This window comes from Primulina tabacum, chromosome 17, assembly GCF_025594145.1.
Source record: "Primulina tabacum isolate GXHZ01 chromosome 17, ASM2559414v2, whole genome shotgun sequence".
Lineage (NCBI taxonomy): Eukaryota > Viridiplantae > Streptophyta > Magnoliopsida > Lamiales > Gesneriaceae > Primulina > Primulina tabacum.
This window is the reverse complement of record NC_134566.1, coordinates 32,454,760-32,482,401: the sequence shown is the minus strand read 5'-3', so window position 1 is coordinate 32,482,401 and position 27,642 is coordinate 32,454,760. Positions and strand designations below refer to the sequence as shown.

General features: G+C 35.9%; 1 protein-coding gene across 1 annotated transcript; it reads right to left on the bottom strand.

Moving 5' to 3' along the window:
* Positions 1-401: 401 nt before the first annotated feature.
* Positions 402-26,141, bottom strand: LOC142531885 (transcription initiation factor TFIID subunit 1-like). Its single transcript, XM_075638156.1, has 22 exons — positions 25,759-26,141; positions 25,112-25,249; positions 22,918-23,024; positions 22,200-22,262; positions 22,001-22,046; positions 20,316-20,576; positions 19,046-19,164; positions 17,273-17,438; positions 15,980-17,060; positions 15,351-15,553; positions 14,961-15,198; positions 13,325-13,661; positions 7,971-8,180; positions 7,584-7,676; positions 6,892-7,098; positions 5,445-5,648; positions 4,352-4,838; positions 3,443-3,630; positions 3,212-3,328; positions 2,308-2,364; positions 1,214-2,206; positions 402-1,131 (listed from the first exon to the last, which is right to left on the bottom strand). The coding sequence occupies exons 2-22, from the start codon at positions 25,227-25,229 to the stop codon at positions 781-783; spliced, it is 5,646 nt and encodes a 1,881-aa protein (XP_075494271.1). The 5' UTR covers positions 25,230-25,249; positions 25,759-26,141; the 3' UTR covers positions 402-780.
* Between the last annotated feature and the right edge of the window lie 1,501 nt (positions 26,142-27,642).

The window sequence follows — 27,642 nt, the reverse complement described above, 5'->3', positions numbered from 1 at the left end:
ATATTATATTATATTATATAATAGTTTTTCGATCCAACCGTCCGGTTGAAAGATCGGATCGTCCAGTTGAATCATTTTTATAACATAAATTGATCCGATTATAAAAACATAGATATCAATAATAAATTCGGCAATCTCAATGTACATATCACTCCAATCTTGACATAAAAAAATTGACATCACTTCTGATATTTATTCTCATAACAAATTAATTAATATAATCAGTAAAATTAATTTTTACAATACATTAATAAATAAGATAACAGGCGTGCATTTTAATCTTAAACTTCTTTTATCATGCTTGTGACTTTTAACTTTTATAGTAAAGTTCAAGAAATACTCAAGTAATTGTCAACCTTCCACGAAAAAAGTTTAACTAATTCATACAAAACATGGAGAAATTAAAAAGATGGTGTAACATATTTAGAAATGAACAAGTAAATCTAGCATTCCTCATTCTCCACCGTGTGTTGATATAGTTTCAAGAGAGCACACTCGTAAAATTTGCAGTAAAACTACATACAGCAGACTAGCACAGCAGCTCCACAGGTAAAAGACATTCTACAGAGAATTTTAATACATTGATAGAACCCAGAGAAAATTTTCTTTAGGGGTTCATATATGGAAAAAATCTATACATACCAAAATCATACATATATACAACAATGATGGGTAACTCCCAACGGGAATCAAGGGGAAGGCCAACCGAGAGAAATGAAGCGTCCAAAATTGGTAACTAAGAAAAAGGGCAGTGTATAAAATCTATTGTATGTGGTTTGTTCAATCAATCCCAGCCTCTGCTTCCCTCAAGTCTTCATCATATTGATCTAACAAGTAGTCACAGAGCTCAAGAAGTTGGTCTGCAAGAGGAGGAATACCTGGATTACGTCGATCGTTGTATCTATGAGCATTAAACACAATCTGACACACATCGTGCCTAAAATCATCACGATTTTTGTACTCCATTCTCCTAACTTTGTCCCTAATTGTTGCCAAATCCATGGGACGGTCAATGATGTCTAAATAATCAGGAGCTTCTTTCTTGGACACTGGCTTCACAAAAAGGAAGGATATCTCTTTTCTGTCTTTCAGTGTCTCCACAATGTTTTCCAAGATGTTTGACAAACCGACCTGCAAATTCAATTGAATGCACTGAATGTAAGTTTGTTATTCAACTTAAGAAAGACAACTTCAGAGAATGAAAACCACTCACCTCCCCTCCCCTTCTCCGTTTAGACGGCTGGGGGTACTCCGGAGCATGCTTTACATACTCTGAGGGCGGCCTCCTCAGCACCATTCTGTCTTTCTCGGGTATTCTTCTGTCGTTTCTTCTCGGAGGAACGTCGTCCGAGTAATCACCCATGATTTCATGGCTTCTCTTTTTTGCCTTCTTTGCCCTTGCTGTCGCTTTTTTTAGCTCTTCTTCTTCTTCCCTTTCTCTTCTAATGCCATTTGCGTACATCATTATGTATGCTGGCTGCTCTTCAGTGTTCCTCACCTTTTCTAACCTCTTGGATCTTTCTTCCTGCTGTCTCTCAGGCTTTCTCCTTTTCTCTTCCTCCCACCATTTGTTACTCTCTGCACCTCTTGTCCTAGACGGTTCTTCATAAAAGGTTTTGATTTCATGCTCCTTGCGCATATCAAAACTTGACAATTCAACTATCTTCTTCGTTTTCCTGTAGTCAAAATCCAAACTTCCATCCAGGTAACTATCATCTAAATTAACTATCTCCTTTGGTTGTTTGATAATAATTTTCTTGCGATGCTGGTCTCTATCAGCCTCCACCGGAGGCTTTATCACAATGGAGGGCTTATGAGGTTCGACCAGCAAATCTTCAGGTTTTGTTTTGTTTGAAAATATTATTTTATTGACTTTGACAGTCTCTTTGTTTCCTGTATCGTAATCTGATATAATCTGTTTATCCGAGCCTTGTGACGTTTCTGAAAACTTGTCAGTAGCACCACACTTGACCTTGAGAGTTTTTGCCTTCGAAGTAGGTTTATCATCTTCTGTGACGTCAAAACCAACAACCTTTGTCACATTTTTCGGAAAAATATTCCTTGAAAGAGATTTTTGCTGACTCGACTCTGCTTGATCTATGAAATTAGATTTCGCAGATAACTTCCCAAGATCTGTGGTTTCCACTCGTGTTTCAGGATCTTCGCCGTACTTGGGGCAGTTCTTGTTGGTCCTCATATGACCAAGCTGGTCAAGAAAATAGATAAGGGTATAATTCAACGTTCTTGGCACAAACCTGACCACAATAAGTCAAGAAAAACTGTAATACATAGCTGCTAGAGACAAACCTGACCACATGCTCCACAGACAAAACTCTCTCTTGCGGATTTCTTTTCCTTGATCACCTATTTTTCAAGTAAGAATTTCATATCAGTTGTGCAACACATGAGATAAATGAAGACATTCAAGGAAAAGATAATTCAGTAATCAATATTGTAACCTATCTAATATCCAGAAGCAACACTGATTTGAACAAGACCAGAGTATTCATATAAATCCATTATTGTTTCATCAGACACACTATTGGTTTCTTACACCGAAACCCACTCCAAATCCAACCAAATGTGGGGAAAAAACCCTTGGCCCAATTAAAAGGAAGAAGGTAGCACTTAAATGATTGGTATCTGACGATCTATATTTTTTAAAAATTCTTTCTTGTTGGCATAAGAACTCTTTTACCCAGTAAACATAAAGGATCACCGTGCCTTCTAATATCGTCATCTGTACATCTCAGCAAGCCTGTTGTCTTGCGTTGCTGCAGAGTGCACCCACATTCATTATGCAACTAGCCTACTAAGCCTGCTGTCAGACATTTCAACTTCTATAAGGAAATTTAATTCAAATGACCATTGATGTATCTTCTTTTTTATTTTTATATTTGATACATTAGTAGAATAGAACACTAGTAAATGATAGAGATTATAATTATCACTTAAATATTTAAGAGGTAAAATTTTCATTTGTACAGGAAAAGTACCCTATAATCAAGCAAATGTAAACCTGGCTCCTTCTATACTAGGAAGTACAAGATAAATAGCGCTTCAGAGTTCAGGCGAGTTCTGAGTAGAAGGCAACCAGACTAATAAGAAACTAGACAGATCAAATGACTTTTGCATAGCATATTGCAAACACTCACAAGCTAAATCCTGATCTGCTCTATATATAAATCACAGGTTAGAAGGAGCAACTTACATTCATTCCATCTGCCAATATTTTAACTTTTTTATTCAATAATCCCATTTGTTCGATGTCATTTTTCTTCTTCACTTTTACTTTCCCAGGCAGGTTCATTCTAGCAGAAAAATCCATCTGAATCAGAAAATAAAGAATATTGTTAAGTTAATCATCAATGATAATTGAACCATATTCGAATAATGTCATTAATATTCAGTGTTTGACATGGGGTACTTATCAATCGACCACCTTTTGCTCCTTAATAAAATTATCAGTTGGAATAGAGAGTCCCTCAGTTTGAACATGTCTTCTAGCAGCAGCATTGCTTTTTTTAACTACATCAGCATGATCAGGAGCATATTTTAATTTAGAGGCCTGTCCAACTTGCACTTCTACTGCTCTTGTCTTCTTTCTGTTTTTTCGGTCAGCTTCATCCTCTGCAAAATAGTTTTTATGATCAGATGTTGCAGTCTGAGATAGCCAACACTCAGACATCTATCCAAATTATAGCTAATTCAGAGATGGATGTCCAAAACCTACGAAAACATAGAAATTATTCCACCAGAATTCAGTGCCAAATTTTTACTGAATTAGACAGACACCATTGTCTTTCTAATTACTGTAACCAAACTACTTTCACTGAAAGCAATATCAGCGGTCCATGGGCACCATTCAGAGTTCAAAAGCCAACGGTTTAGCGAGGGAATTCAACAAGAATGTCATTTTTACATAAAAACATAAATGAATGAGGCAAGTGTACTTCAAGCATGGGAATTGTCTTCAGGGTAATAGCATCCTGTCGCTGCAACGAACAGTTTTACATTATTCATATTGTCAACAATAACTAATGCTCATGCAGTCATCAAAAAATTAAGATGGCGATTGGCTGCACTTTCATCTCAATTCAACTCAAAGGTTATGAAACTAAAATTTAGTGGAAAAATATTTAAACATTGTTTGGAAAAATATTTTGTAAGTAGATGGAAGTGTACTGATGTTTTTTGAGTTGAGTAGAGCTTAACAGCCCAAACAAACATGGCTTAAATTATGCATCAGAAATGTTCTTGTAGATTAAGAAATCTATAAAATTACACTGCCAGATTTGATGAAGAGGTACTAAAAGCATCCAATATTAATGAATTCAGAAAAAAATTGTACCATCCATTAGCATCCTGCACAATTCTGCTGCTTCTGCAGCCTCATCTTCGATCACTTCTTCTGCCTGAGTTTGAAATGGGCGTCTTCTCATTTTTAGGCTCTTGACACCATCAACAGTGTCATGCTTAGATTCATAATCACTGTCTTCGCCCTCTTCACCTTCTTCTGCATCCAGAAGATTTTCCAGATCCCCGGCGAAAGAATCCAAGTCACTGTTAGCTTCCGATTCACTCTCATTCTCCTCACCATCACCAGCACAAAGACTTTGAACTTGTCGATCCCATATTTCTTGACATTTTTCTCTAGTTTGCTGCTGAAGCTGCAAAAAAGACATACGTTGTCCTCTAGCGAATTTGCTTACTGTTGTCGGATCAACTTTAACCCCTGACGCAGCTTGCTCACTAGAAAGCTTGCGTATCAAAGCAATTCGGTGCCATCGAGTTTGTTTGGCAATCTGCTCCTCTGGAACATTGAATTTGAGGAGAAGCTGTATATAAACATGACATAGTTACCATAAGCTTAACTTTATGAACACCATAAACCCATTATCATAAAGTAACAAATTCACTGCCACATCCCTAATCATTTTACCGTGAAGTCAACGAGAGAAGTAAAAGAATCCAGGCATTTGAGAAAATCATTTCATGGTTTCAACCTTGTACAAGTATGTCTGAACAATTAACTGTGGATACTGTTTGATGGACTTTTAATGGTTAAGTACTGATGCTAGGTCATATGGCAGAAGTGCCATCAGAAATTAAACTCTTAAATATGTATTCTAACAGCACGAACACAATCTTCAATCTGATGTTCCACTTGCCATCTTAGCCCCCGTGGACTGATATTTAGCATGAAAATTAAGAAGCAGTGCAAAAGGTATATATCTGCTTGAAAAGAAGGCATCAAATGCATTTTAATTCAAATAAGGATAGATAGATGTACCCACAAGGGAAATGAAAAACATAAAGATTTCTTGAGCACCAGTAATAACAACATTAAAAAGCTTAATAGTTGAGGTTACAAATTTTTGTCTCATACGTTCAACATTTACGAGCAGTGCACTTGAAGGATTTCAAAAGAACAATTAACAAACCTCTCTCGCAGCCTCCATGCTCAATCTGCGAAGATCAGCATCTGTTCCAGTCACAGTCGATCCCTTACCAACAACTGGCTTCTTTTTCACCATTGAATTCGAAATTGGAGCTTTCGGAGTAGCACGGACATAACTGAAACCTAGGCCTCTTCCTGAAGGGTCACCAACCCCAGTAATCTCAAGGCGCTCGATATTTTCTCTATCCTGAATATGGAAGAGCAGCAAATCATTTATATATGATTGTAACAGATAAAGAAAATAATTTAAATATAAAAATCGTGCAAGTATCTTTATTCAAAAACGGATCAACGGGAACAGCATCTTAATATCTTTTCAAAAGAATAATAAATACTACAAATTTGATAAAGTCACTTTATCCGGGGTGGTCTATATCAAGAATTGCTTAATGATTCAACGGTCAGCCTGCACACTGTGACAATGTGAATAATTACTGCTCAAATCAATTTAAATAAAACAAAACGAGAAGGTAAAACATACATAATTTCCGATATTCTATGAATAACTCTGGTGGACACTTAATGATTTTGGTTGTCAAAAAAGAAACGGCAGGCCCTAGACATACTTCAACTATATATTACTGAGGTCACACAGCAACTGGAGTGATCCAAAGGTAAACCAAATCTAATCACATGTAGACCAATCAGCAATAAGCATTGCCGATTCAGATACCAAACAGTTTCACCCAAAGTGCAAACAAAGTTATGTGGCACAGAACAGTAATTTAAGCATCCTCTTAGAATTTATATAGTGGAACTTAGAGCATTAAATTTACAGATCATGAAATCACAAATTCTCATGCATGTAACCTGAAATTCGTTTTGGTACAGTTAGACATATTTGGTTAAAAAAGATGTATAACTTTCAGTAGCAGAATCCCTTTTGCAACTTGCACAAAAAACAACGGATATCATTTTGAGATTTCTCTAACAACAAATTTCCTGACATTGGAAGAAGAAAAAAATGTAAGATGAAAGAAATATAGCTATTACATGTGTTAATATTCGAAGATAATTGCTGTTGCATAATCCAGGAATCTGATTTACATCATGTTATATGACCATATGACGTACTGACACAAGTAGCCAAGCAGACAGTAAATAAAAAAATCCATCAAAGATTTTTTGTGGAGACCGACCAATACACAGAAGACCAAATAAATGAAAAAGATGACAGCTAAACGGAAACTAAAGACAGAGCATAGTTTTCACATTGTACAGTCAACAGAGCCTCACTGATAGCTAATTGCTGCATGTTACAACCCGATAAAAAATCGGAGTGACGCAAACTCTAACTAGTTGAAATTTCGACCTAACACAGATGATGATGAATGAACACAATTTGATCTTAGGAACGAGCAGCCAACCGCGCGGGGATGGGGAATGAGAGAGAGGTTGAGGTGAGGAATACAATTATAGACATAGATTACCTGGTTTGTACAGGAAACAAAATTACTACTCAAGTTCCATGGGGTTATCTGCAGCTCCCTCTCAATATGTGATGCAGCAGCCAAAGTAATTGCTTCATCCGGAAGCTGATTCATTGCAGATGATAGACCTGTGGGAAGAGTCAGTCTGGAGATTCCCAATCGCTTTAGTCTGTATAAGCCAGCTTGCATCCTCTCATAAGCACACACCTACGCACATACGAAAAAAAACAGTAACAATAAATAGACAGTACATTGTTTCACTAATTCAAGGCTTTTATTTGCAAGGATCTGAAATGAGATCAAGTTACCAAGTCATAAGCCTTTTATTCTATTCTCTTTCTCCTTCCAACTTTTTTAGGCACCCAAGTCTCCTAAAATTATTACCCTCACAAATCTTATCTTACAATGCAGTAAATCCAAATATGCCGAACCATTTCATCATTTGATTCCATCAGACACTTTCCAAGAATTTCCAAGTTAACGACCAACATGTGCAAATTATACAAGAATTGGAAATACACATCTTAGCTACAGGCATCTTGCTCAGCCTTTGCATGCATTCTTACAATATAAGAAATAGAACACCCTTTTGCTTAAGTCAAAATCAAAAAGCTTTCGGATATAAATTATCTTATATCTGGCATAAAGCCCTTTTCTAAGATAAAAATGATAAATTCGTGATAGATACTCACATTTTCAGGTGTAACCATCCTTCTTAGCTCTTCCTCTGAGGGAATGCGAAAATTACGCTTCATAACCCAAAGAAAATGTCCATTTGCTCCTCTCTAGTGGCATATTTAAAAAAATGATTTAATTATACACATGGAAATTGACAACAATGAGAATATTTAATTAAACTTAGCAGCAATATTATTAAAATATGTGCAATTTCTTCGTTTTCTCAGGTTTTATACTTCACAAATGTTTGATTACTTGATAAGCTACATGTTTCCTTTTTCTTTATTTCTTTGTTTTTTCCTGGGTGTGTGAGGAAGAGAGGAAGACATTGCACATAAGAGTGGGGAAAATCAGATGCAACTTCAAGTAAGTCAAGCAAAAAACTACAGCAGGACTTGGACCTGAAATTCAGCACAATTTTTCAGTCTCTTCCGAAGAAAGGCTTCAGACAAGCCAGGAAACAATGCAGATAACTCATCAGCACGCATAGAAGGACGCAAACCACGTTTTTCTGCTGCACGAAACTCGCGATACATGTAAACCAATAACCTGTTCATAATATAGAACTGAACAACTTTCGACCCAGGAGACATAACCTCCACATGAGGCTCCTACAGATAAACAACACAAACAAATAAGAATACAAACATCATAAAAAATAGTTGGACAATTTTTAATTTCTTATAAAACTAAAACGAGAAAAAGCACAAACAATTTTCAAGAAACCCTTGAAAAGTATTATAAGTCAGCAGTGCACCCAAGACAAGGATCGAGATTCCTAATCTAACATTAGTTGAATTATGTCAACAGCAAGTACTAGAGTTCCCCATCATCTGGACACTCTCACTCGTGCATTTCAAACAAATCAATCTGCTGCCAGCATCTAAGTAGGGTCGTGAAATATTGGGTGACAGATCCATCGCCCTGTTTTAATTCATGAAGTCGACTCTCCATTCCCCACTTCATATCTGGTTCATGAAATTCCTCTCAAGGTTTTTGGTTGTTCAGAATTAGTACACGTACATCAACATAACCACATTAAACTTGACCTCCAAGCAATCAAATGCGTTTTTTTTTGTTATTCTGCAGATAAAAAAGGGTACAAGTGTTATTCTCCCATCACCAAGAAATTTTATACCTCGATGGACACTACATTTTTTGAAAAGGAGACATTCTATCCCATTTCTTCGATTCAAGGGGAGCCAGAACTGTGTGAATCTCATACTTGGGAACTCGACACACCTGTCTTGTCACAATTAGAACCCGTTACCCCAATCCAAGTCCCTCTTCCATACCCGAACCAAACACAACACCTGCCATCACTGATTCACCAAGTCCACCTCTACAAGTTTATGCTTGGAGGAAACCACACCATAAGGAGACTCTTCAACACCCAGAACAGATTCAACAAAGCCCTGACTTGACCTCGGAGCCAAAATCCATTGAAAATACACAAGGTACATTTAATCCTAATTGTGATACTTCTCCAATGATTGATCATGATGATGATAGGACGGTTGTATTAAGGAGTGGTGTTCGATCATGCACACAACATCCTATATGTCACTTTGTTCCTCTAGCGAAATTATCACCTGCCTTTCGAGTTTGTGTATCCAGGTTAGACCAAACTCGGATTCCATCAACTATCTAAGATGCTCTCCAAGATCCTAACTGGAAGGCTGCTGCATTTGAAGAAATACGGGCTCTTGAGAAGAATAATACATGGATTCTTACAAAACTCCCTCATGAAAAATAGACATTTGAACGCAAATGGATCTTCTCTGTAAAACCCAAAGCTGATGGGAACATAGAGAGGTTCAAAGCTCGGTTAATGACAAAAAGAAATTCAGTCATATGGCACTGATTACTAAGAAACTTTTGCTCACGTTGCGAGACTTAATATCATTCAAGTTGTTCTCTCAATTGCAAATCTTTTTATCAACTTGATGTAAAAAATCTTTTCCTCAATGGGGATCTAGAGTAAGAAATTTATATGGACATTCGTCTTGATTTTGAGAATGAATCTACGATCAGTAAAGTATGACAATCGAGGAAATCATTATATGGTCTAAAACAATCACCTCCCGCATTGGTTCCACCGTTTTTCAAATGTCGGATCACACCTTATTCATCAGACACTTGGGAGAAGGAAAGATTATTCATCAGACACTTGGGAGAAGGAAAGATCTGGTATTCTCTATTTACATTGATGCTATTGTTCTTACATGAAATTCCAGTGAGAAGATGGTGCATACAAAGTCCCTTCTCTAAAAGGAATTTGAAATGAAGGACATTGAACTTCTTAAATACTTCATGGGAAAGGAAGTGGCAAGGTCATCTCTAGGAATTTCAATCTCACAAAGGAAAAACGTGCTAGACCTGTTAAAAGAAACTTTTTTTTTATAAGAAACATAATAATATTATCGATATGTGATTGTTTCCATTACATGAAGCGGACTAGTGGTCCACTACCAAGAAAGAGAAAAGCATTCACTTAACAATACACATAAGTCCAATCTCGTAGAAGATCAAGTATCAAAAAGTCCTGAAACTCTTTATTAGATCCAATCTAGTTTGCTATTTTGATCTTGATTTTTTCCCAACATTCTTCTGTGCTGTCTTCCAATTCTTCAAAAAATTTTCTATTTCTCTCTAACCAGATTGCCCAACAAATTCCATGTATCACCACTCTCCAAAATTTTTTTACCTCTTTTGCCGAGCATTTGTCCAAGATCCGTATTAAACAAATCTTGTGTTGTTTTTGGCACGACCCAAACCAGTCTCATTTCTTCCAAAGCCCTAGCCCACAATTCATTAGTGAACTTACAATAAATGAGCATATGATCTTGTATTTCCAAATCCTTACGACACAACACCCACCAGTTGGGGCAAAGAGCACATTTAGGCCATCTCTTTTGCATTATCTCGGATGTCGGTAATTTTCCTAGGGTTGCCGTCCAGAGAATATCTGAATCTTTGTCGGAATAGGAGTTTTCCAAATTATATGGAAAAATTTGAAATCTTGGGCACGATTATTTGCGGAAAAGAATGATTGGAAAAAAGATTTGACTGTGAACTTCCCGGACGGATCCCCTCCCACTCTCGAATATCATCGACCTCTTCCACCAATCTTACCCTCTCCAAAATGCCTAAAAACGAAGACAACTGAATGATCTCTTCCTCTCGGAGAGATCTTCGGAAATGCAAATCCCAAGAAAAATCATGTGACGAGGTATCAAATGCAACAAAATAAGATATTGGCAAATTACGAACCGAAGAAATCTGAAATAAAGAAGGAAACATGTCTCGGAAATCCTCCCAAAACCTGATTTTTGTACCCCCTCAAACCACTAATCTCGGTAGTCAGTGATAAGTCGGGTAAGATCTAGAGATGAACTTCCACGAACATCTGAACGTCACATTCAGTAGCCAAGCCCGCATCCCATCTATTTTCTTGTAACCCATACTTACTCCTTATTATTCTTTTCCACAACGGCTCATTTTCAACGTTAAACCTCCACCACCATTTTCCCAATAACGCTTTATTTCTCAAACAAATATTCCCGATACCTAAGCCACCTTTCTCTTTCGGTCTACAAACTTGTTCCAACCCAACCATATGACAATGTGGTTCACCTTATTTCCATCCCACAGAAAATCTCTCATTATTTTCTCCATCGCCTCCGCTATTCCTTTTGGTACCTTGAAGAGGGACAAGAAGTATATAGGCAAAACATTCAATACAGCAGCAATCAATGTTACTCTTCCCCCTTTGGACAAAAAAGCCTTTTTCCAAGTTGCCAATTTTCTAGTTATCTTAATCATGATAGGTTCCCAAAAAGACACTTTTAGAGGGTTACCCCCTAGAGGGACTCCCAAGTATTTTATTGGCCATTGATCCCTACGACAACCAATCCTCTGCGCTATCTCTTCCTCTTCTACTTCTTCTTGATTTAAACCCAATAAAGCACTCTTGTCCCAATTGATCCTCAATCCTGACATATCACAAAATGACTTCACGACTTGCACCAAAAAGCTTATGTGTTCCTCCCTCTTAACAAAAAACAATGTATCATCCTACAAACTGGATATGCGATACTTCCACATTTTCTCGGCCCACTTGAAACTCTTGGATTAAGTTTGCCTCTTTTGCTTTGTCAATCAATCTTCCCAAAACATCCACTACCATATTGAACAAAAATGGTGATAAAGGATCTCCCGGTCTAAGCCCTCTATATGCTTTAAATTTCCCCCTCGGTCTCCCATTAATCATGATGGAAAAAGAGACATTAAATACGCATCCTCTTATCCATCTTCTCCATCACTCCCCGAAACCCTTTTTCCCTAATACGAAATCCAAGAAATCCCATTCAACATTGTCATACGCTTTTTCAAAATCAATTTTCAATACCCACCCTTTTTTGTTTTCCTTCTTCCATTCTTCCACCAACTAATTCGCAATCAGACAACAATCCAATATTTGCTTTCCCTCAATAAATGCATTTTGAGATTCTGACAATTTATGTGACAACACTTTTTTCATCTCCTTGTAGCCAGCACTTTTGTTATTATCTTGTATAAGCTCGTTGTGAGGCTAATGGGTCTGAAGTCTTTAACCTTTAATGAGTCATGTTTCTTTGGTATCAAATATATACACGATTCATTAGTCATCCCGTTTATGATCCCCCTTCGTAATATATCTCCCACACGTGCTCTAATATTGGATTCCCTGTGAGTGTTGTCAGTCAATTTATGAATAGGCCTACAGAAGACCACATGGATGCAGTATACCGAATTCTAAGATATCTCAAAGAAAATCCAGATATAGCGTTGTTCTTCAAAAATTCTCAGTTCGAGACATTGAAGTGTGTAGTGATGCTGATTAGGATGGATCGCACATAGAGAGACACTCCACTTCAGGATATTGTACATTTTTTGGTGGAAATTTAGTAACATGCGAAGCAAAAAACAATTTGTTGTGGCACGCAGCAGTATTGGGGCAGAATATCGAACTTTAGCTTATGGGATATGTGAATACTGCTCACAGAAATAAAGTTTGAGGAAGGACGACCCGTGAAGGTTCACCCGTGATCGAACAAAGCATGTTGAAGTGGATCGACATTTACAAGTGAGAAGATTGAAAATAAAGTCATTGAGCTTATCTATGTTCTCACATGCAAACAACATACGTATTGACTAAGGCACTCCACAGGCCTCGTTTTGAAGACTTGAGTTCCAAGCTGGACATGATCAATATATACGATACAACTTGAGGGAAGTATTGGGTATCGTATGAGAGTTTTTCTTATTTGAATAACTAGCTGGATATGACAGATTAAATTTGTTTTAAAATTTTCAAGATTAGGTATTAGTAGAAGATAAGAATCCTTCTTCAACTAGGAAGATAGAACTCTATAAATAAGAAATTTGTATTCTTTATTTTTCTAACCTAATGAAATCGGTTTTTCAGCCTATACGCTTCCCTTCTTTAACTTCAATCTCATCTTTTAATAACAATTCATCTGGTTTTGATCCAATATGTATGTCGATTAAGAAATCAAAAGAATATACTTTCACGATTTTACAGAAAAGGAGTTGGTTTACCATGCATCCCAATAGTCATGCGATGAAGCAATTTTCCCAGAAAGCAACAGAGGAAAAACAGACGAAAGACTGTATAACTCACATTTTGGAGATATCAAACAAGACGGCTGACAGTTTACTTTAAAAAATATAGCAAGAATGTCAGAATAACCTGTTGTCCAACAACATCAATCCTGTCAATGCGTCTGATAGACAGTTTACCCTTCGCAGACCTCACCAACAGATAATCAGTTGATGACACCTTATGTTGAAAAATGGGCGCTTTATACATGTTAGTTTCGAGGCACGACTGCCTCGAACCAGCTTTTAAATCTCCAAGAAAAGGGGATTTATCAGCAGGATCAAGGATGACAACACTCCCCAACTCATTATTTCCATTTCGAAGAAAGGTTCCTGTTTGATCACCGGGGGAAGATTTTTGATAGTATGTACAGAGTCTTGCACCCATCCCAGGATTGCCTAGAAGCAAAGGTCTTTCCTCACAATACCTGTATTGCATAATAATCAACAAAAAGAAGACAGTAAGCTACTAAGGGTATTCGAAGCACAAGGGCAACTAACCAAAGCTTGTATTGAAGAAAATATGAAATGAAAAGCATAATAGGTAAGTGTAATTCACTTATAATTATTCCACGGGGATTTTGCAGTAAATAACTTCCAACCTTTACAACCTCAAAGAACATTACATAAAAGGAACTAGAATCCAAAAAAATTTGCATGGAGCGGCCACTCCCCCCATAAACCGTTAAACTCCTAATTCTATCTGATCTCTGTCTTTTTTCCCCATCTTCACTCATCCATTGATCTCAGCCAAAGACTCGCGCTATTGTCGTTCTAATTGAATAAGAAACACCCTCAATGACTTCGAATCAGGCAGTGGATATTTAGTATTAATTTTGTCAATAAGTTTAAAAAGTTGCCTAAAACCAAGATCCAAGTTCATTAAACTGATGTTAGAGACAGGTGTCAACATCTTATTATGGTTCACAAAAGGTGGGGCAATGATGCAAAGACTCAAGCAATAGTTTGGTAAGGAAACCTAACTTGGGAGCTGGAATAGTTAAAATTGAGTTTGTTTCAAAGTTAACTTAGTCGTGATTAATTTTGTTTGGTTTAGGTAATCTTGTAAACTCAAAAGGTATTTTAGTAAATTTTATAGGCACAAGGCTGGCGTTTCTCATTTCAAGCCCTGTAGTGCTTTCGTAGAGTCTAGGTTGAGACTAATAAGGGTTAGTTTTATGATTACTACTAACATGTAATACCTAGCTGAAACATAGAAATCGCGAGCCTATAAATAGTAAATGGAATGCATAAAATTTGTCTAGAAGTTTATTTTATGCAATTAATGTACATCATGTTGATAACCAATGACAAAATTATATGAATATCTTGTGCAACCAAAACCTCATTCAACATGATCAACTATCATTGAAAATCGATTGAACTTGTGTTTTTAAAAATGACATCATCATAAGCATTCGTCTGGAACTTGTGAATAAGTCACTTCCAAGAAAACCAAAATTTAGAAAACATCATAAAAAAACCATAGAAACCAAGACCTACATCAGAAATATACAATGGGAATAAGCTAAAACCTAAAACTAATGGGGTTTTGTCGCAAAAGTAAAACCAATCATGACCTTTACAGAAAAATAATACAACCCCAAATAGACAACTCAAGAATTTGGGCAGAAAATATTCTGCCAATCGAACAGTAGTTTCATTCATATGAATACAGAATAAGCTGAAAGAAAAATACAAAACCATGAAAGTACTTGATAACTTACTCCATTAAGAAAACATGACCATCTTTTACTGAGAGATCAGATTTTTTCTTAAATGCTCCAGGAGGACGTAGAGACTTATTTTCACCGGGAACCTTTTGTGCCCTCGGCAACAAATGTATTTTTGTTCGAATAAGATGCAACACTGAGTTTGGCCTAACATTTTGCTCAGCAAGAGAACTGTTCTCTTCAAGCTCTCTCCCAGAATGAAATATTCTCACTGGCTCAGATAGTTTAAAATCTGTACACAACAGAGAGAAAATTCATGTTTCTGTAAAGGGGATAGTGGTGGGACTAAAGTGCGCACATTAACCAGTACATAAGCATCCCGTCAAGTAACAAGGCATACAGAAGATAGGCATTATCACTGCGGACATTAGAGGAACAATATACCAAGTTTTTTTGACGCTTTAACCTTCACATTGGAAATGATCTCTTCAGCATCCACATGAAGTTTACTCCCTCTTCCTCCCAAACTTTTCATTATGATTTTCATTGTGCCATGAGTGGTTGGTTTCACATACTCCTTTAATGGCACCTCAATATCATGGGGATACCATAAAGCCTTTGGCCGATGAAAATTGGCAATATCTTTGCTGCAAAAGAGCAATTGCTTCACAATACCAGAATGCAAAGAAATGAGGAAAAAATGGTTTCGAAAAAATGAGAAAAAAAAAATGGTTTCCAAAAAATGAGAAGAATTTTTATGGTAAATAAGCGCAGTAAAAATTAAAATGTGCACACTACACAAAAAGCCAAAATTAGAAGAAATTATTCAGGCAAACCTAGAGGCATATCAAAATTCAGTATAATGGCATCAGAAAGTAATGCCAACCTAATGTAGTTGATAACGTATCACTGTTGTAATAAAAAGCAAACATATGGACTTTGGAATTGTTTAAAATCAGAACCATCTGATCTATTGTTGAAGGGAGAGAGAAAAGTAGAAGTTCGATACACTCAACAATGAAACATCATATCATACATTAAACAAGTAACAACAGATAAAAGTGCCTTCTTACTTGCTTAGCTTCGCTTTCATTGTCTGTAGCTTCTGTGCAGGTACTGAATGCAAGACTTTGAGTCCATGAACCGTACGTTTTTTGGAATGTGATCTCAACTGCTGCGATGATTTCCTGATAGAATAATATTTATCATTCGAGATATTGAACCGCCCAGCTGATGGGACTCCATGACCTAGAAACTCGGGCGAATCCCCACTTGGTAAAACAGAACGGGAAATAATCATCGCCCCTGCATGAGATCGGAGATGGTTAACGTCCTTGGAATCTGGAACTTCAAAAAGCATCTGTTCATCTTGGAGATCAAGAATAAGCTTAGGCTTGGCAAAAGACTGATTTGACTCCCATACAATGTCATCTAACCAAGAACCTTCCATTAAAGTTCTGTTTTGCAGACTAAGGCTAGCAAAACACTTTATGGCATCACTGCCTTTTGTCTCAGCAGCACCATCTTTTGCCCCTTCCACGTTTGAACTATCTTTATCTAATCGAGACTCTAACCTTAAGAGTTGGGGATGATATCTGCTTTCCGTGATGGAAAGGTTTGAAAACTGGGAAAGTTCTTCAGAATTAAAAGGCTCTACGCTTACGCAACTATTCTGAAATGAATCATGATCCATATCATAAAGTTCACTCCGAACTTTCGACGCTTCCAATTCTCTATCCTTGTCAGCAAGTGAGTCGGAATCAGGTCCAGAGAGCTCACAACTCTCTATATAATACCCACTTGCAGATGGAGAATTATTCCAAATAATTTCATCTTCCCAATCTTGCTGATCAAAAGGGTAAAAAATGGGTGACAAAGGTGAGTTCCATTCTGGACCAATAGAAACTGATGGAAGGTTTCGCAATGGTTCAGAAGAAACACAACAGTCCTTTCTACGGTGATCAAGTCCCACAGCCATTGTTCCAGTTCCTCTACCAATTCCAGATTTCATTAACTCCCTCCCATCATCCAATGAGGCGAGCTCATCTTTAAAATGAAATGGTTTCATCCAAGAAATGTCTCGGCAAGGCGCCTTTAAATAATTCTCTTCATCTTCCTCGACAATCGCAGAGGCTTGAAATGACTTGAATTTCTCTGTGAACAGAATAGTTGCTGTGTTTTAGAGCACCATTCAGGTTAAACAAATCAACAATAAATGTAAAGCAATACCAAATTTATCACATTCACACAGCTAGTAATAGTGAAAAAGCCAATTTAAATGCCAACAAATTTCAGCTCAGAAACATGCCAAAAAAGATTACATTGTCGTGTAGGTCAAGAAGACAGTTGAACTAAACCATGCATACCTTTAGGAATCATATTTCTGCGGTCTCTTCTCTCTGCCTTTTTTATTGGATCATGAATGCCAAAAATTTCAGAAAATCGTAATATGGCCTTTCCATCCTCTACATAAAGAACAGGAAGCATCGGAGACCGATCACCATCAATTTGCTCTTCAGAAACAATTGTGTCCTGCTTGGCCAAGTGCAAAGACGCCAATTAGGATACGAATTCCTCAAACAAAGAGCATAAACTTCCTGGAGAAACACAAATTATGATACAACTAAAAGAAGACAACAGATGATGTGTTATCCTGCAGTGTTTTTCACCATAGATCACTATATACAGTCGCACATACGTCTATTAAAAATCAAGGAAAGCTGACATTTAATTTCACTTTCCAACTACCATAAACCAAGGCATATCTAAGTATCTAACATGAGGTCATGTTTTGAATAATGTGGGTTTGGAACGACTTGGTATTCCAGGAAATTTAACATGTTTTCATTTATGCTGGCATTCGATTGGCTCAAAGGGAAAAAAAAACTCTGGTGGAGAACTTTTTTACGTCTGCCACACCAAAACACTGGCTAAAGGAAAATACTGACGAACCCATTCACATAACAAGCTGCTTAGACTAAATGCACTTCCATTCAATTAACCTTCTCTATTATTCCAATTTCAATTTCAATTCAATTTCAGTGGACCAGATACAGAAAGACATTTTTCTTTTCACTTTAATTGAGTTCTTTTGAAAAACAATCTTAAACAAATGCCTCACCAACCACATAAACCTAATTAGGTCCACAAAAGCAGATCTCTACCACAGATTCTAATAGGAAGTCCTAGAGAAAAGCCTAAAAATGAGGGTTTAAAGACAGGGACAAAAGTTATGCTGCCCCTACATACTTAAACTAACTAAAACCTAACCTCTAATAATATTTAAAATTTATTTACCCCAAAATCACTCTTTAGATAATATATATTCATAATCATGAAATAACTAAAAGATACAGGTATTAAAACCAATCCCTCTTCTAGCACGTTGAAATTACTTGCCCAAAAACTCACCCTAATTTTAGATAAAAACATGGAACAAAGCACATTAAGTTTACAGCAATGAAGTTGACAAAAACCATATAACAAACTGGCAGTGTTCAAACGAAGTGCTAATGCCACCACCAGTGTGAGGCACAAGTTCCATAATCAGCCATGACAAACAACTATAATCAAGAATATCGTACAAGCAAAAACAGCAGCAAAGGAAACAAAGAAAGAATCATTTACAGTGATAAGATAACTCTAGTGCATTCTCATGTAATGGCAATGGATCCACTAAAACAAAATGACAACCAAACGGGGTCTAGCTTGTTCTAGGCATGTCCAGAAAACAAACACTTGCGTGTTCAGTATCCAAACAACTCATGCATCAAAGAAGAAATGGAAGTATGGAACCACATTTTAACAGGTGAATATTAGCTGTTGATGGTAAAAAGGCTACTGGTTGTCCACTTGCTGGAGAGCATCCTTCTCCGAACTCCAGAAGCAAAGAAAGCAAGGACGTAACGGGAACAATTTGCCATTAAGACATCTTCCATATCATATTATTTTAATAGAAACAGTAGAGGTGTGATTGAACAAAAAGTTCAAAATAGTAAATACCATGTGGAAAATATAACCACAAAAAAAAACACAATTGTTGGATATTTCAGCAACAAGCCTTAAACGGAAAGAAAAGAAAATATAATTTAGGAAGACATCCTTAATTAGGAATCAAATTCAACATACATGCAACTGACCTCCTCAGAACCTACAATATATGTGTCCAAATTTTCCATTTCATGTTTATCCTCATACTGAATAGCTTCAGCAAGACTTTCTCCTTGAGAAAGCTCTGTACGACTGTGATTCAGCTTCTCTGTAAGAAGAAAATAAACATAAAAAGGTCTTAGATTATACACATTCACTAAAACTACAATTAAACCTCATATATTTCCTTCTATCTCCAAGCATCAAATATTTTCTCAAAACATGTACCTCTTCCTACTGCTATGAAGTTCCAAAAAGTTAATTTCACATATGCAAGCAATAGTAAATCAAATATGACCAAATTACTCGGGGAAAAAATTGTAATATATTTTTGACTAATCTATCCACTAAAGAAACAAAAACATGTGCTAGTTGGCTTTTTGCAGCCACCAAGAACCACTTTGATTAATAATGCCAAGATAGAACAACAATTCAGCCCCGTAATTGGTTTGCGTGCTTCATTTACCAAAGTTTTGATCCAGGGTTTTATCGCAAAAGCAAACCTCCATTGCAGAACCAAATGGCGTCCTATTTCCTCCTCTCACGTAATAACCACACAATGATTCGGTTAGAGATGACCACACTGTTTGGTCAACCAACTTGTTAACGGAGAAGTAAAACAATTATTCGGCTACCATTCATTAAGTTCATCGTGATTTAATTTAAAGGACGTAAAAATGTCTCTAATCAGTAGAGGGATTATCGGATCAATGCCGCATCTTAAATTTTTTATTTCGTAAAAATCTCTCTAATCAGTAGAGGGATTATTATACTCGTACTCTAGTTGCACTCTAGCAATCGACTAATACCCCATCTTAAATTCGATTATTACACTAGGACAAGGATCTTTTAAAGGAAAATTGTCGAGACCGTCACAAAGATCTTCCGGGTTATTTTGAAGGAAAGTATCTAAGAATGCGCCAAAGGTAGAATATTAGAGCACTTATTTCTCCTAACTAGGGCAAGGGACAATATTAGAAATTTGCACTTTTGTAGCCTGACGATTTGGGAAGTGAAAATTTAACTATTTCACTCCTTTTCTATTCATTTATAATGATCAAATAAATATTATAAACTAAACTGAAAGAAAATCCATAAGACATGCATAACATCAATTCTTGGTATTCACCACCTTGCCCCATCTGCAAGGCTATCATGTTTAGATATACACGAGTACGAAATAAATAATAATGATATGTTGAAAAAAAGAAATAGTAATATGATACTGATTTCCAGTTAAATTGTCAATGAAAGTAAAACCTGACGGAGAAAAGTGTCGAGTTTCATCATTGTCCACTGCCATGGCCTGCTTTTCCAACTCAGCCTCATCATCTTCATCGTAATTTTCATCATCAAACACAGAAGTTGCATTCTCCAAAGTAGTTACTGAAACTTCTTTGGAAAAAAAATCCTTTTTGGGCAACAAATAGTCCTCCTCCGTAGCAGCTTGTACCTCTGGTCCTTCATACTGCTCATCAATATCTTCATAATCAACAGCATTTTCTGCCTTCTTGTCATAATCTAATTGTCATGGGGAATGAGTGAAGGAAAGCCATTCAAAATCAGGCAACTATACAAACAAGGACATTGCCTATTGCATTAATTAAACCTCGACAAAGCTAAAAATTCCAAAATTGATTATGATATCCAACATCTTGCTCTGGATAAGACATCACCGCTACAATTAAGTACATATAGCTCAACATAAGCTATAAGAAGCATGAAAGAGCAGGAGAATTATGTACATCGAGTACAATCCAAGAGACGCTTCACCACACAGCATGCTAAGCAATGAATCACAATGAGTTATTCTCTACCACATCATGCATGCAAGGGGGGCCTACTCTTTTACAGATTGGTTGTTCAAAACAAACGATGGAATTAAATGCTTGAAAATGGCCATTGATTAGTTATCTAAATTGTAACAGCTGCACCCTGACACCAAAAGTCTGGTCTTTTTTCGGGAACAACACTGGATGACTTCTTCTTATTTTACGAGAATATATAACACCACTAAGAGATCTTGATGAAGGTGCTGGAATATTTTCCATGTAAAATACCTAATCTAAACAAATTACATACGTAAATCAGTAGTTTTCAGATAGACTGTAACTTTAGGCCCCAACGAATCTATAAAACCATATCTAATGAGATCTATTTCTAGTACCTGAGGACCAGGTAGGAGATTTCACCTGAATTGAGCTAAAATTTATTGTTCGAATGACTCATTGACCTCATAAACGAATCTAAATCCACAACAATTTAAATACTTGTACGACCTAATTATTTATAAAGATATCATAAAATAAACAGAAACGCGAGTCACAAAATTTGGCCAGGTTTTTATGACAAAAAGATCACCACCTTACTCTGATACAATGTATGTGTACAACACTCACGCTTTGCATTGCAAAGCCATAATCTCTTTATGATCTGTCTACATTATACAAATCCACAAATTATTCAGTGTAACACAACTTCTTCACAACCTGTGCATAACTATATTTTTTTAATCAACTATCCTTGGACCATTTAGATGAAAGAACCAACTAGTTAAAATTAAAAGCAATCAAATGTTTCAACACATACTTATATAATAAACCAACAAGGTAAGTGCCTAGACTCGAGACTCGGCGAGGTTCGCCTTTGCGCCTATCACAAGCTAAGGTGTAGCTCTTTGATGAAGTGTGTGCCTTAACCATAAATCCATCTACATATTATACTGATCTTCAATTTTAAAACCAGTATAATTTTATCCACTGCAGAAATTTAACTTTGAATTATATTATGTGAAGTAGATAATGCAACTAAATTTTAAGCCTCGAAAACTAATGAATAATCAAGAACATTTTTAAAAAAAACAACCATATTTATGAGAAAAGGAGTAGCCATATTAGCTGAAACTAAAAAATTGAGTCTGTGGTACCTCAAAGTGCAGACATTACCTTGATCAGTGCCATCAGATGGTGTTTGTGGTGATTTTGTGGAGAGCTGAAACAGAAAGGAACAATTGTTAGATCAGAAAATTCAAGGGGGAATTCTTATGAACAATAAAGATGACTGAATTACCGACTACAAATCAAAGGCCCTACTATCCATGACTGCATTCAAAACAACGATTGAGATATGGATGGAAACCCATACATCTATCTCTGTCAAGGATTGACCAAGTTTGTCCGCCAATGCAGCAAGATGCTCCTTTGCATCCTGAAATGAACAGTCAGCATTTAGTCATACTTTGCACACAAGCACAAGCACATGCACATGCATACATAGAGAGAGTGAGAGAAGAGGCATGACTTGTTTCAGGTATGATTTCAAAGAAACAACTTAATCAGCTTTGCGACATCAAGCATGATTCTCCACTTGAACTTCGAGTTACATGATTCGTTTCTGGTATGATTTCATAGAAACAACTACTGCTGTTTTGGAATAATGATTCAACTCAATGTTCTGTTTCAAACTTCTTGTGACTTTTGCATGAACAGCTTACACTACTAGTTTCCACAAGCCTCTGACTGATAGCAGCATAACGCCGAATATTTGAATGCATGGGAACATTTATTATTTTTAACTCTAAAATTCAGTCATCTCTGAAACAATTTGTAATTTTTTTTTCTAATAAAAATCTTTCCACTTGGGTTTATATATGACTGCTATGTACCGCATGCATTCCTAAGGCAATGATAAAACTTTAGTTTTAGTATATCACCCATAATCATGCATGCAACAACCAATATACACAACATATTAACTAATGGGGTGAAAACAGAAAGAAAGCAACATGTTCTTTATCATCTACTATATTCTTTAGCTTTAGTGTAGACTGGGCCAACAAGGTCGCAAATAAATGAAGTACCACCTCATCAAGGTAATCAACATCAAGATCGCCGGAGTTGTCGACATTCCCAAACATGAATCCCAGAAGGCGGTTTCCCCCAGCACCTTCCTCGTACTCATCCTCATCATCTTTGGTGTCGGAATTTGTTTACCAGAGAAAGAGCATTAGAAGATGAACAACAGACAAACATCTGTAGAGTGTTAACAGCACTAGAGAAGAATGAAAGAAGTTATCACCTATTTCTACCTACCTACTTAGCTGATACAAGTACATATACGAAAAATCTAATAAATATCATAGTTATGCAGATATCATGTTTGCTTATTGCCTCGTTCTGAATATAAGAATTTCCCAATAAAGCTAATTCACTCTGAATCGTGATCGATACAATAAGTAGATAAATGTAACCATAACTTGAATGTAGTAACATCTAACCATAATAGTAATTCATCTACATCCTGAAAAGTAGTTCATTCGCCATTTCCTCACATGTCAAAAGAATAACACCAAACATTGCTACCGAGAAAAATGGAAAATAATATCAATGAAATCAAATAAACAAGTTTTGTAAACCACTTAAACAAATCATGATATCTTCTCTCGCGTGTTACCAACATTTTTTATACGTGCAAGCAGAACCCTGGAACTAAGCGAGGGAAAATTAACTGTTCCACCGCTAGGTTAATTAACTAGCTGCTCTAGGGATACCGACATAATTATTAGTAGTTGTTGTAACCAGAAGTTAATTATATCTAGAATTCAATGACCAATTGTTGTTGGATATGAGAGATGTCTGTGCTTGTGCAAGTATATTAAACAGGAAGTATAGAAAGAAATTCATCTTTAAATTAAGAACAATAAAGTTCAAAAATCATAAGGTATAACCAAAAAGTTCTAGCGCGTTCCAAATTCATCGATCGACAAGCTAAACAAAACTAACTGAACTACAAACCTTCATCACGTCCATCATTGGAAGGGTTGTCAGAATCATATCCCATGTGAAATAAAAACTACTGCAAAAGCAAAAGGTTCAGTACTTGAAAAAATTGATGGGCCATAATTTAACAATAACAAATGAATTTTCAAGGAAAAACAAGAACATTGCATCCCTAAAATTATATCAGAAAGATCTCAACAATGAAAAAAGATTTGGAACCAGGATGTTTTTGGAAGATCAAAAAATGCAGCGACCATAATTAATAACCATCTAATTGCAATTTCCGGCTACTCAATTGATTAATAAATATTTAATTGTGTAGATACCTAGTTCAAGAGAGCTTGTTAATCACATATTCATATCTGACAAAAAATCAGACCGTTCATTGATCCAAGATGCAAGAAGTTCCTGCGTTTCTAATTTTCCTTTTAAGGTGAAAACTATGTTTTGTAATACTATTGTTGCGCCAAACTTGGCATAAAATATCACCGTTATCCCCATTCTTTCTATTCATTTACACGCTCATTCCATTCAGCAACATGGATGTCAGAAGTCTTTCACATCCGCCCCTAAATTATACCTACCTCGATCGAGTGAATCAACAAAGATAGCTGACAGACACATACTAAAACTTCTTCTAACAAGTAGCACTGAGATATTGATACAAATTACTTCCAAAAAACCAAACAAAAACCCTCTAAGCCATGGTTTGTTATTTATACATGAATAATAATTTCCAATTTTGCTTGACCGAATTAAATGTCCAACCCATCTCTTGCATTCGTAACCCCCAAGGAATCACTCGAATCCGTCCTCAAATGAAACACGCACGAAAAAGACTAGATGATACAAAGTGGGAAAACTTAAAAAAAATCCCATGAACCTCTTTTTTCCTACGAACGGGTCAAATAAAATCTCAAAATTTGTAGGTTGAGGCTCCAACGATAAAGGAATCTTGCTACAAAACTAGAGAAAAATTCAAAAAGACTCGAATTTGTTTGCTCAATTTCAAACAAAAAGGCAAAATTCAAAGTCGTTCCGGTACACCATATCAAGAAGGGGCAATTATTCCATTCACCCACTGAATTTAAAAGGGTAATAAATTGGAAGAGCTGTAGTCAGAAAACCAACCCGGAGAACCTACGCGGTGATCAAGACTGTAGCTTTTTCCCGTCACGATTCAGAGTGAATCAGCTTTATTGGGAATTCTTATAGTCAGAACGAGGCAATAAGCAAACATGATGTCTGCATAACTATGAATGGTTTGGCACAAATTACCTGGTTGAGGTGGATTCCGAGCTGGAGCTGCACGAGGAGCTGGCCGTGCAGATCTTCCTGTAAAGCCAATTACGCAGGTGACGAGAAATGGACTGTTCTTAAAATTAGCACTCAACATTAAATGGTTCCCAAATTAATCTATACCTAATCAAAACCATATATAGAAATGAAAATGCACATCTACTTATTATACTGGTATACTATGATGTCAAGTGGGAGACTGTAAACGTAACTACCTTAACGCGTCGAGCGTGTAATGCCGTCGACTGAAACATTACAATCGAATAAGTACTCAAGTTCCGTTTCCAGTAACAGATTCAAACCAGCAATTGAATAATTCTCACACGAAACAACACATTTATCAAAAATTTAAAAGAAAATATTCTCAGAAAAACAAAGGTATGTTGGATTCATTATCCACCCTCTTTTTCGGGAATGAATGTTTCCCCAAAACCAAATGTTTCAATTACATCTCCAAATATAATCACATATATATACACAAATGTAAGGCTAAGCACAACAGCCCGAAACACAGAGCCTGATCCCAATTAAATCCATTAAAAACCTAACCCATAACCAACGAGAGTGGAGAAGAAAAGATCTACCCCAATCAATTAAACGTGGAAAATATTAGACGATCAAATAACTGCCAACCAAGCAGTCATTATTCCAAGAAGTACAAATCACACATCTAAATATTTCCGAACCAAAAACCCTGTACACTCGCAATCAATCGAGAGTAGAAAATCCCAAATGGGTTAAGAATGGTCGCAAACATAAATTATCCGTAAAAGTCAAACCTGTAAAATTGTTTCGTATCATATATGTATAAATCTAAAAGAAAATGAAACAAAACAAAGGCCGAGTCAGAGATCGGACCAATAGTGAGCCGTACGAGAAGATATAGAGTAAAAGAATCAGAAAATCAACCTCCGGAGCTGCGGCGAGGCATTGTTTCTTTGAGGTTTTTGGGGCAGAGCAAAGACGGAAATGAAGCTTCGATCTCGGTGGCTTGAAATGTAAACCCTAAATGAAGTGAAAATCAGAATCGTATAAGCTTATTCGAAATTGGAATTGCAGTGATAATACGTGTCAATATATGAATGGCTGGTTAAGATTTTTTTTTTTAATTTTCTACTTTTATTGTTGATGATTCCGGTCAAATCCATTCAATGGCCGGGTCAATCCAATCATTCAGATTTGTAGTCTTAATCATTTATAGTTGTCTCTGTACTAACTAATCATGTGTTTATATTTGTGTATATCTTATTTAATAATTTAATTTTAAAAATCATAAGTATTTTGATTATAGTAATTTTTTATTTTCTTTTATATCCGTAGTCATACGATTAGTATTTCAAGTTGGCATTTTGCTTAACAAAGTAAAAAAATATGAAAAAACAAGAAATTTATAAAATTGAAAATAGTTAAGAAAAAGATTGAGTTGGTATTAAAATACGAGAATTTTAATAACAAGTCTCAAGTTGGACATAATGTATTTGTTAATCTTAAAATTTAATCATAGATCTACTCCATAAATAGGTTATTATAAATTCTAAAATAGAGCATTCATATTTAAATCAGGACAGTGGTTGTAAGGGTGTCACACTTAATGACATGGTTGACGTTAATGGATTTACGAACGTGACAACTTTAACTTAAATATTAGTTGTATGATGAACCATTAAACAATTGATAAGAGAATTTAAAATCTTAGTGTAATCAAATAGCTTTGAAAACTCGTTAATGTAGATTGGATTTCAATATATATATAACATTTTTTACTTGAGAATTTAGTTGATATATTTATGAATTTTGTAACTTCGAGTTTTTGAGATATTTAAACACGATAATCAATTTAATTCGCAAGACAACTGAATAAATGATTACAATGAGAGACTAATAAAAGAAATCAAAGTATATCAATAGAAATTGTTTGGAACTCGTATTAAGAAGAAAACGCATGTCAGCAACATGTAAGCAAAAGAAATTAACATGGAGGTGATAGATGTATTATAATTATGAGAAAAATAAATAGTAAATATATAAAGTAACGAAGTGGAGATAAGTTTTCATATACGTTTATTTGATTAAGCATAATCTAAAACTTATAATATGTCTACACACATGGACTACTACTAAGTATTTTTGATACTATAAGGTAAATGTTTTATTATTCATTTAATGTACATGGTTGTTTTGATGGAGCTAGTTGGTATTTAGAGTTGTCTCAATGTTTGTTGCACAGTCTAGTATGAGCAAGAGCTTTGATTCCATGTTAAGCACTCTTCGTAAGATGATGGTACATACTGAATTGAAGTAAAATCTTCTTATGAGTTCTTCAACTTTTTTCTGAAGTAGATAGTTGTATTGAAATTGTCCACAGTCGATACATGTATAGTAAGGAATGTTTTTCATTGAATTTGGTTGATATATTGAACATGTAATTAACAAAAGGATGTGTATTAAGAAAATAAAAAATAGAAAGTATGTTTTTTTCCCTTTGTATCCAAGGAAAAAAATCACATCAC